This window comes from Ambystoma mexicanum, chromosome 12, assembly GCF_040938575.1.
Source record: "Ambystoma mexicanum isolate Mex_15411 chromosome 12, UKY_AmexF1_1, whole genome shotgun sequence".
NCBI lineage: Eukaryota > Metazoa > Chordata > Amphibia > Caudata > Ambystomatidae > Ambystoma > Ambystoma mexicanum.
In genome coordinates, this window is record NC_090936.1 from 108,818,901 (window position 1) to 108,831,013 (window position 12,113).

Below are 12,113 nucleotides of genomic sequence, written 5' to 3' on the forward strand. Positions count from 1 at the left end.
ATTACATGCCTCATGGCCATGGGTTGTTGATTATGCAACATGCTTGACCTCCTGGTTCCCTGTGGTCCATTGTTAAAGGTTTCTGCATGCCCCTTTTACTGTGTTTTGCCTTTGACGTCTGTTGGGCTGAATCCTGCCCTGCTTCTCTTTTCGGTCTCAAAACTGGAACTGGAGCTCTTGGAGATGGTTTTCACTGTTGTCCTCTGGGGTCAGTTGCTGCCTTCATCCCACCTCTGTGGTAGTACTGGAACTTACTGTCCTTCCCTGTAACCGTGGCTGTGCCTATTGACTTTGTTCCATTGATTTCTTTAGGGCACTTTTGAACTTTCCTTAAGCTCTCCGAAAGTGTGTTTGAAGACACCTACCTGCCTCTGGACTTCTTTTCATGGGTTCCACTTGGGTCCCTATAGTTTTAGGCCAAAGACCAGAATTTAGCAAATGCCACTGATTATATCTGTCCCTTTAAAGCATCCCATTCCTTTCACTGCCTTAGTATAATGTATAACTGCTACATATTACTGCATGTGTTTATCTAGGAGGGTACTGAGTTGGTGCATCAAGCCTTACTGTGTTCTGATGTTTCATGGTTTTGTGTTCTAACATGTTTATCCCCTTTCCCCACCTTATTATGGTCTGTTTTGATTGTCTAGGGTTCCCCTTTTCTTCCTTATCCCTACCACTGCAATGTTCCTACCACCAGGTAGTGATGAGAATAGGTAGTTTAGGAGTTGGCTGGGTGTTAACTGAACACTTCTATTTTTATACATTGATTGTGTTTATATTTTGTGTTATGTTTTAACATCCATACTTATTTGACCTTATAGAGTTGTGTGATTCATGAATAGTGCATCTTTTCAGGAAACCACTCTTGTGTGTTTTCTTTGGTTAACTGTGAGTAGGAAGTGTACTTCTACCATGGTTAAGCCCGACTACCACAGCTACCACTTTAGAGAGCCTGGTGTTAGGTAGATTTTTCTTCTTCTGTGAATTCTTCCCACTTTGTGAGTCCCACAGCATTATTTGCTGGACAATTGGATTTTTGGACTGATTCTCCTGAGTGAATGGGAGCATTTCTCGACACTCATTCCTTTTACTCAGACTTTGGGAACCCATTTGATCTCCTTTTGATACTTTTTAATGAAGTTATGCTTTCCTCCATATTTTCTGACATCTACATTGCAGAACACAGGACTTTCTGTGCAGCGTTGCTGGAAGCTTCTTGTGCTTTCATTTTTTATTTTGCCTGTAACACATGTTACTAGGGCAGGTGGGACACCTTTTTATCCCTCCTGCATTTTAATTTGTGAGTTCAGCACACCCCACCCCAGCCCACCATATGTGGAGTTCTGAAGGAGAAACATTCTCCCTTTTCTCACTGTTCCAGTAACTTTTTGTTACGGTTAGATCTAGCAGGTGGGTGGCAGTGTACATTTTTGCATAACTTTTTGTGGACTTTTGTCGCAGGCTGCCTTTGCAGCTGCGTTAAGGGTCTCCATTTGTTGTACTTTTCTAAACCCTGTACCTGATGACTTGTTCTTTTCTTTACTTTTTTTGCGTCTCAGATCAGCATGTGCGGGCTATACAGAACTGTACCCCGGGTTGTTGCGTCAGCTTCGCCGATGCCTGCTGTGCGGCTAATTTTCGGGTCTAGGTGGTCACCATTCCCCCTCCTTCCTGCTGCTATCATGTCTAGCAATGTGGCCTTTGGCTTCCCCTGTGTTTCTAGTTCAGTATAAGAGGTACGTGGTGCTCCTGCGACCCAGTTCCTAGAGTATTGTGCTTTGGCAGTCAGGTCGTACACCTCGAAGTCTAGCGCCGTAAGTCCACCTCGCTCATAGGTCTGTGTGAGGCATCACCAGCTGGCCCTCACATTTCACTTCCACACGAAGTTAGAACAAGCGGGCGTGATTTTTTCGAAGAAGGGTTTGCCCGGCCATAGTGGTATTGTACCAAAGAGGCAAAATACTTTGGGCAATATTATCATTTTAACTAATGCTACTCAGCCCATGAGTGAGATGGGGAGATGGTTCCATCAGCCAGTGCGTCGTAATTGAGGGCGCGGACCAGACTAGCAGTGCGCGCCATCGCCACCCCAAAGTATCAAATCTGTTGGGGAGCCCAGTGTAGTCCACACAGGCCACCCGAGGGTGTCATGCCATCAGACAGCGGGAACATTTGGGACTTATTTATATACAGCTGAAGCCCGGAATACCCACCAAACTCCTGGACTGCCTCTAACACTTTATGGAGCTACTTCTCAGGGTTCCTCCCAAATAACATAATGTCATATGGATATAGCGTGATTAGTTCTACACGCCCAGCTATGGAGATACCCCCTCTAGCATGTTGCATCCTCATGAAGTTGGCCAGAGGTTCAATTACAAGTACAAATAACGGTGAGAGCGGGCACCCCTGCCTGGTCACCCCGCCAATCCCAACACCGCTGACAACGCACCATTCACCAGTACCGTAGCATGTGGTTGTGTATATAGTAATCGTACCCATTTGATAAAGTTAGAGCCAAAACCAAAATTATTTAGTACTCTAAACAGTAATGGCCAATACACCGTATCGAAGGCCTTCCTCATATCTAGGGATATGGCAACGCCCCTATAGCCCGTTGGGATCCCGGCCAGCACATTATAGAATCTGTGTGTGTTAGATGCAGTCGACCTCCCAAGTACAAATCCCGCTTGGTCCTCGAGGACTATGTAGGGCATCACCGGTTTGAGTCGGGAAACTTGAACCTTGGCAAATGACTTGTTCTTACTTGGGCCGCCTTCTACCTGTCTGAGTGGGGGAGGTCTTGATGGGTCTTTTGTGTTTGGCAGACTTCCCTTGGAAAGCCTTCCAAGACTCTGAGTGCTTGGGGGAGGTGACCGACACTCCCCATGTCTTTATCCTGGAGTGTGCCTGCCTGGAACCAGTTTTCGCTGAGAGACTGGCTGTCCCCATTGGACAGTGTGAGAAACCAGAAGGTGTCTCACCCGCTAGTCCCTGTGGACTTGTCATCCAGATGGCGAGGACACGGCCATCGCTTTTGGATCCAGTTCCTGGGGGTGCACCATTGATGGAGGATCACCTGGGTGAGGGCTCCTCAGGGAGTTGGAGTGGGACACCAGATGGTGAGACGCGGTATCCCTCACTTCCCAGTAACACCTTTATCCCATCCTACCCGATGGAATATTTAGAAACTCAACCCCCTACCCCCCATTTTCCTGCACAAACACTTTTACACGGACCGCCTGCTCTGGGAGAAAACACTCACACCGAGCCATGTACATGACATGTCCCAATACTATGGTCAGGCAATCATCGACAATCACTCACACCTGACTTCCATTACACTTCCCCACACGGATAAAAGGCGGAGCACACTCTGAGCGTGGCAAAACACACAAAGGTACAGCAGTTTCGAGTTGGCAGTTGAACGAGCCGAGAAAGATGGCCAGGCACGAGAGGTTCGTGAGAGGGGCAACACTTGTTGACAGGAAGCTGTTACTTTCAAGAAACCTTTAAGGCAGAAAAGGTAAGACCAGAAAACAAGGCTAAAGAATCATGCATTGTGTCTTGGATATATCGAGAGTCCCCCTGTGTAACTGACCAAGACGGGGAGGAGCAGCAGACGCTGTGGTGTCGTCCTTGGCTCCGAGAACAAAGAAGCGACAGAGAACAACACAGCCGGTGAGTTTGGGAGACCGGTCTGTGTTGAAGTCAAGGTTGCAAGCTGCAGCATTGTAAAGTGAACGCTGAAAGGAACATTAAGTGCGCATGATGAAAGACGCAAGTGAAGCTAAATTGCTGGTGAATATTTGAACATTAGAAGAAAAGATATGATACCGTTGACAGCGTGGTCCAGCACTGCGACTGTGCTCAATCGAAGGTCTCTGTACGGTATCTGCGAAGGTTTAAGCAAAACCCATGGCACATTCGAAAGTCTTCGATTCAGGTATCAAAAAAGTGGGATCTGAGCCCGAAAGAGGGGTATCTATGGTCCGAGCCGAAAAGAGAAAGACCAAATTGTGAACATTGTATAAAAGGGCATCTGGGCCCGAAAGAGACGGATCCATGGTCTGAGACCAAATTGTGAACTTTGCATTAAAGGGGATCTGGGCTCGAAAGAGGGGGATCCATGGTCCGAGCCCGAACGAGGGAGACCAAATTGTGAACATTGTATAAAAGGGGATCTGGGCCCGAAAGAGGGAATCCATGGTCCGAGCCCCAAGGAGGGAGACCAGTCTTGAAGTTGTGAAAGTGAAACCCTGACAAAGGAAAGGAACTTTTGTGTTTTGTTTGCTGCATCAGACCCTCTGAGACTTTGGCGGAAGGCCCTGAAGCCTATGTGTTGAACTTTTACCTCGTGGACAAGAAGCTAGAGTGTGCGCAAAGCCTGCATGTGCCGCCTTAGCCTGGGCTGAAAACGTGGGGAAGGGAAGCAAACTGCTCATCTATCCTGACCTATCATTTCTTGAACACTTCTCTTTTGTGTACATTGTTATCCCATACTATTTTGTATTTAGAAGTAAAGGTTGGAAATATGTATATTTGTATAGACCTTTTTATTTTGTCAGACTCCACCTGGACTGCGTTATTATTATTATTATTTGATGGTTGCAGCTTGCTCCCATCCTTAGATTTAGGTTTAGATAGGCATTTTACCAACCCATTGAAGTTCAGTAAACAACCTTGAACTGTGATCACTTGTGTCTGTCTTGACAGTCTGATACCAAGCCTTCCTTACAACAGCCACCCCACAAGTTTGAATGAATGCATGTCTGGTGATTGCTGGGCCCAGCCAGTTTTCCTGCATAAAAGACAGGGGTCCTGGAGCAGAAACGTAGTCGACCACTGGAACGGAAGCTCTGACGAAGGTCGTCCGCAAGCCACTTCCAGCGACTGCCAGAGCCGTCTGAGTAACCACAGCAGTCTCGACCTCAACGTCTGTGCGGCAGGGTAGCACCGAAGTGTATGACTTCCTCCCTTAGACTGGTCGGTGTTAGGCAAGATTGTATGCAGTACCCTTTGGGTGCACTACAACAACCTTGACCTCCTAGCAATAGGAACCCAACCTTTGATATGAGCTTGTACTACACAGGTTGGTAGCATGTTGAGCAGCCATGCTCATCTCAAGAGGGGTCAATGTGAGCTGTAGGGGAGTTACACAGAGATTCACAGTGTCAGGTATTCAAATAAACACTTACACACAAAGTTTCTTGAATAAACAATTATTAATTTATCAGTCAGAGTAAGCCTCACACACTCTTAATATTTCTAAATCAGTAAGTACCCTTTTGGAATGGCCCACAGACACTACCTATACCCTCGGGTGACTTCAATAGTTAGGTTGCTGGGGACATTAATATATCACTGTTGCATTTAGAATCAAAGTTAAGGGTTTGTCCAAGAGAAAGGTTATGATTACACAACAAGAGATCTCAAAAATATTTCTCAAAGCAGGTAAGTACTTTCGTATACCCCAAACGTGCCCCCCGCCATAGTCCCCCCCAACCCCATTCCCACCCAATGCAAAGTTAGTTAACTGTTTCCTGGAAGGAAGACCAAACACATTCACAGAGGGAAGAAGAGTCATTCTGGGAGCCAGACTAAGTCAAAGGCAATTTGACTCAAAGTCTAGGTGAAACTGAAGCACTTCTCAGAGGTAGGTAAAACTCTTGCACAATGTTTTAAAAGTCTTTGTAGATAGAAGAATTCAAAGTAGGGCCACAAGCTGTTTAGGCTTGTGAAGTAAAGAAGCTGCAAGCAACTCTACACATGCAACCAAGCAAGTCTCCAACAAGGACAAGTGGTTACACAACCAGAGGTAAGTTCTCTTAGACTTTACAGTATCTTTAGGTTGAAGAAATGTGCAGCAAATCTCACTGTTCTGAGCCTCAGTCGTGGGGACAAGATGGCAGACTTCTGGGGACTTCTGCACTCCAATGGGACGGTCACCACTCGCAACCGGCAAACTTCAAACAAGTGGCTGTTCGGTGTTTCAGCTCCTCGCTTCTACCGCAAATAGCAACACAACGGTTCCTGGGTGTCAAGAATTGGCTTTCCTTGTTTCTGTAGTCCCGCACTCTGAGGGGGCTCAGGCTCGGTCAGTCCTGCTTCCTGGGAGTCCGGAGGATCTTCCTGGAGCTCTTGGCCAGCTTAAAAGCAACGCACATCAACTGGTGTTCCTCTCCCTGGCTATTCGGTTTCCAGCAGCAACTCTGTGGAAATTCAACCAGCTCAGAGAGGATGTCCAGGTGGCTTACTTTGGAGTTGATTGGTCCCACCAACTCAAGGGGAGAAGTGGTCCTTGCAGGGGCTTCTCTCTCGATAGGAATTTGGAGTTTCAGCACAGCAGCAGGGTTTCACCAGGGAAAACCAACGGTCCAGGAGTTGCAGCAGGCATCCTCTTCAAGTTCTTCTTCGGATTCCTTCATCCAGTGGTCAACTCGCCTTCCAAGCCAAAAAGCCTCGCCTTTTTTGCAGTTTTCTCCAATTCATTCCATCCTAGCTGTCAGTCACCCAGCAGTGTGGCTGTCCTTGCCGGACACTCAGCCGGTCAATCGTCACAGAGTGCATTTGGTTGTCCTAGGAGACTAAGCACAGGGAGTTCCGAGCACCTCCCTCACTTCCTGCCCCCACCAGACACCCCGGAGCCAGAGGCGGGCTTCACTTGTGAATCCCGCCAAAGGCAAAGCGAACAAAGGGACCAATCCTGGTTTGGCGCGCGCAGTAAATCTCAAGAAGGACCTTTCCACAAAGAAATGGTGAAAAAAAGACTGGGCCATTTTGACAAAAAAGGCACCCCTGGGTGTTTTACTGCAACTGCGAACGCACACCACGCTAGTTAAAAGTAAACCACTGCCACAAGCCATTCAGTGAGGAAAGGGTAACATAAAAATCTTACTTGAGAAGCTAGACAAAGGGGATACTAAGTAACCCCTCCAGCACCCTATTGTAAGATAGTGTGGGCTGGGGCTAGAAAGTTACAATTGTAAGTACAGTCAATTTCACTTCACCGCTCTTGGAAACAGTAGTTTATCCAAGATAAGGTATTTAAACCTTTTGAAAATCTGAACGGCTTCCCTGTGTCACTGCACTGAAGGTGCTGTTTGACGCAATATAAAAGATGATGCCTATGGGGTTTGACAGACTCCACAACCAAAAGAAACACATTAAAATACATGAGTGTGTGGGGGAAAAAGTGTCTCGCTCTCTCCAGGTAAAACAATCAAGTCCTCAAAATCCAGCAAAGTTGCTGGAGGTCTCTAAGATAGAGAGGAATTAGCAAATTTCTGAAAATTCTCCCTAACAGTCGGTCTAACGAGTCCTGAGACGAACTCAATTTGCGCACTCGCTGAAAGAGCTGTGACCTCTGTGGCTCACATTTCGCCAATGCTTTTGGACCATTTTGCAGTGCAATGTCGTCCAAAGCCCGATTTTGCCTGAAACTTTGCAGGCATCCTCCTTGAACTCCAGAGGTTGGATACTCCTGAAAGTCCCCTCAGTCGAGACGAGAACCTGAGCAAAGTTTACCGCACGACAACTGTCCTTCAACCGAGCCTTGAAAAAGGCGACAATGAGCCAGTGCTGGGAAGATCTTCTGCTGGGAACCCAGCTACATGAGGGCAACTTCTAGATCCATTGCAAGTTCTTTTCATTAGTCGCCAAGTCCAAAAATCCTGAACCGTGGTTTATCGCCTCTCCTTGGGCACCATCCTGCTGCACAAGCTTCTTCACTTACAAGGTACTGTTCAGCCCGTAATACTTACCTGGGCCCTGCTTTGTTGTTCATGTGCTTCGGAGGTTTGCAGTTAAGCTGTTACTTGCATCCCCGCCTAGGCTTATGTTGATCTGCATTGGAGTGGACAACAACTTGTGCTATTTACCAAAGTAATTACCGATACCTACCTGTAAACTTGAAGAACTTTTCATAGACTGTCTTGTCTGCTGTTACCTGCTTTTTCTTCCTTTGCCCTTGGTCACTGGACACCCAGTGCCCTCCTTCACTCTGTGAGAATCACCTAGAATAGGGTTGGACTTCTTAAGATTGGTTAATTTGGGGTTAACTAAAGATATACAATTTGGTCTAAAGTTTGCATACTTGTTTCTGAAGCTTCTGCTACTTTGTGTTACCTTATAACTGTTCTAAAGTATTTTGTTATCCTTTGGCTATTGCAAATATTCAGTGTTTAATGCTAGTGTGATACTTATTACTTATATGTATCCGCTTTAGTGTATGTGAAATAAATGCTTATTTTTATATAACTGCTTGTGTGCAAGTGTTTTCTTGAACTAAGTGTATGATCTGAGTACTCTGTGCCTCACTACAGCCCTCATCCTTCCTAGACTGAGCCTGCCTGCGCAGCCATTGCTATCAAGCCTTTGGTTAGTTCAGGCTAAACATAATGGGTTTCCCCTGTTCATCCAAGGTGGGCTTTCTAAGGTCTTGTCACAGACAGGACTTTGGTAAAATCCCCTAACACCTGGTCTTTCCTTTTGGTGATTAAAACTGTTGTACATTTAGGTTTGGTGGTTACACTGCCTTCATCATAGCTTTACTAGATTGTCTAGAGAGTAGCTTTATTTAAGAAAATACAGATTTTTAGTGAGCACACACAAGTGGTAGCAGTGGAGTATGATGTTTCTTTGCCAGTTGGGATGTACCTATCTTGATATAGTAAAAACCATGCATTGGCTCGCTATGAGAACTATAATTTATGCATGTCTTTCACTGCAGGCAAAGAAGAAGAAAGTGATGAATCTATGAATTCAGGATCTGTTTCTGTGGTCCTGGATATGCAAAGCATAGCTGAAACAGAAAAAACACCATCTCCTGTTCCACTGATCATATCTCCCAGTGCTGAAGAGCCCAACATAAACATTTCAGAGGTATAGTTTGCTCCAACATGTATGATCCTTCTGACGTGGTTGTGAAAACTTATATCATTCTTTATCATGATCTATTGGCCAAGTAAGCACGGTCTACTTTTTAAGCTTTCACATATGGTTTATTTGCACGTTTCGGATCCCATTTTACAAATTTTGGATTTTGTTGTTTTCTGTTATTCAACCATTTCAACTTTGTCATTGATAATTATTCTTGCTTGGTGAGTTCAGTAGAAATATTAGCATGCCTTTCTGCATATGAAGGGCCACCTTTTTCTTTCAGCAGTAAAATGGACAGTGTGGTGAGTTGGCAGAATGCCACATCTTTCTATGTGAGCGGGGCAAGCCACACGGGACATGGTTGATCCAATCCGTCTGCTACCCGATGTGCTTCCGAGAGCCCTTTTAACTCCTATACATAGAAAAGGCCTATGGAGAAAACTTTTCATTCATATTCGCTTTATTTTGACAGTTGCCAAAAAAACAAGAAAAATAAGCTACAATAACAATTAACATGAAACATTATTAAAATAAGATCAATTGATGTAGGATTAGGGTGACTTCACATGTCCACGTGCACCACCATTTTTTTTACTATTCCCACATTACAGGGGGGCTAACAGTGCACCCTCAACCTCACTCAATGAACTTGGCAGCATGGCTCCTGAAGTCATAGAGTTTGGACATCCCGACCTACCACAAAGGTGCATGGATATCTTGAAAGAAGCAAGAAAATCTAACACTAGGCACTGTTACTTCAACAAATGGAGGAGATTTGTAATTTGGTGCCAGTCTAAACAAATGAACCTCATAGAATGTACTCCATCCCACATTCTAACGTATATGCTCCACTTGCTAGATTCAGGGTTAGTATTCAACTCCTTAAAGGTACACCTGGCGGCCTTGTCAGCCTACACCACCTCCCACAATAAAGTCTCATGGTGGAAGGTTCCGGTTATCAAAGCATTCATGGAGGGGGTAAAGAGACTTCACCATCCAATTTCTAATCCGCCACCAGGATGGGATCTCAATGCTGTACTCGCTAAGCTCATGGGACCTCCTTTTGAGCCAATGCATAAGTGTAGTCTTAAACACCTAACTTACAAAACTGCCTTCCTAGTGGCTATTACTAAAGAAGAGTGAAATACAAGCATTGTCAGTGCAGGATTCTTTCTTTGTTTTACACAAGGATAAACTGGTTTTACGTACGCATCCTAGGTTCTCCCCTAAGTTCATCTCTACATATCATGTAAACCAGTCTATTGAGCTACCAGCTTTCTTTCAGAACCCCACCAGCTCAGCTGAGGTATAACTCCACACACTAGATGTGAGGAGGGTGATCCTTTACTATGTAAACAAGACCAGACCGCTAAGAAAAACAGACTGTTAGTCTCCATAGCTACAGGCAGAGAACGAGACCGCATTTCCAAAAATGCCATCTCCAGATGTATAGTCAGATGTATACAATTATGCTATTCATTTTCAATCAAGACACTGCCTTTCACGCCTAGAGCTCACTCCACAGGGAGCACTGGCTTTCATTGCAAATTTCCCTCTAGACAGCATTTGCAAAGCAGCTACATGGAGCTCAATACACACTTTCACTCTGCATTACTGCATTGACACTCATTCCAAGACAAATACACAGGTGGGACAAGCGGTTCTAAGACATCTGTTTGCCCATGAACCTTCTCACATCCAACCACCTTCTCCTAACACTCCTCGCTAATCTATGCACAGCATGTGATCTAAGCAGATTTCATAAGCCTCAGAAGGGATACATTACTCACCGTAATCGTATTTCTGATGCTTGTTAATCTGCTTAGAATCACGTACTGTGCATATAGTCCGACATCCAGTGGTCACAGCAGAGTATTGCATCTTGTCTTTCGAGAATCGAAAGGGGACGTCGACATGGGTGTGCCTGTAACACTATCCCTAACTTGACGTGTAGTATACCCAAAATCGATCACGCGTCGAGGTCCCTCAGATTGTTTTTTTGCCCAGCATACTGGTCGCCTTATGCAGAGCTCGTCAAGAGAAATTGCTATTGTTTTCTTCGACTTTTGGTCGTATATATATTAGTTATATATATTGCCCTACCATTGATGGCTGTTTTCCAGTTCTCTGCCGAAGAAGGTGCACAGATCTTTGAGGGACGGTGTCCAGTCGGCGCTCCCGACAACGTGGCCGGGACTTCTGGCCGGCCTACAAAGTGTAGGGAGAGTGGGATTGGGTTGGACATTTCCCTTTCTGAGAATGCCTTTCCCTTTCTTCTCTTTGTTCCCTAGGTCTCTTTGTCACCATTTATTTCCTCAGCTATAGAGAGGACTCCATTTAGGTTTTGTCCTGTTTGCAGTGCCAAATTCCCTTGGAAGGATAAGCACCGTAAATGTAACCAGTGTTTACCCCTTAATCACGACAAGACAGTTTGTGCGGCTTGCAAGCTCCTGCGCCCGAAAACTTTGAAGGAGCGCTGTGTTAAGCGGTGGGTGGCTTATGGTATGTCATAGGCCGAGTCTAGTTCTCCCGCTGCCAAAACCGCCAATTGTGACGAGGGGCTGAGTGACGAACAAGCCTCTGATTCTGAGGCGGTTGACCTCTCGTCGGAGCGATCTCGCTCTGCGTCGTCTGTCCCTGCTCTGCTAGGCAAGACTCGGGTCCTGCTATGGGAAATGTACACCCTGGCGACATAGACGCACATGTTCCCCACACTAAAGACCCAACCCCAGAGACGTCTTTGATGAAAACGTCGAAGTGGTCCATAGATCCAACAGGCACACCAAAATCTTCGGCCCTGCCCGCCGACCGTCAAGATCGGCAGCCCTCCCCGCAACCGCCGGTGCGTCTTGCGATTGGGCCTTCTAAATCGAAGGGCGCTGACCCCAATATCCACCATTCCGTCGAGACGTATCGTAAGAAAGCGTCCACAACTGAAAAGGCCCCGGGTCTGCCAAAAGTAGTCACGCAACCAGAGGCCCGTACTGTAGAACTTCCAGATGCTGAAGTAATTGAAAGCATCGCCAGGATCATTTCGGTGGATTCTCACAAGCAACAGTCTAAGGATTCATCGAAACGCAAGGACAAGCACAAGGATTCGTCAAATCCCAAGGATAGGCTGAAAAATTTACCTGAACCGACAGAAAGGCCCACAGACAAACAAAAGGACACGCGTCAACCGTCGGAACCCCGAAAAGACTTTTCGAAGCTCCTGGGGGGATTTCTTTGGC

At 45.9% G+C, this 12,113-nt stretch overlaps 1 protein-coding gene across 17 annotated transcripts in view; it reads left to right on the top strand.

The window, feature by feature from the left end:
- Nucleotides 1–12,113, top strand: part of PPFIBP1 (PPFIA binding protein 1) — a 1,584,927-nt gene that overhangs the window by 820,946 nt on the left and 751,868 nt on the right. For all 17 annotated transcript variants that reach the window (XM_069628106.1, XM_069628107.1, XM_069628105.1 and 14 more), the window contains one exon: nt 8,735–8,886. In XM_069628106.1, the coding sequence (XP_069484207.1) occupies nt 8,735–8,886 (152 nt within the window). The remainder of the gene's footprint in view (nt 1–8,734; nt 8,887–12,113) is intronic.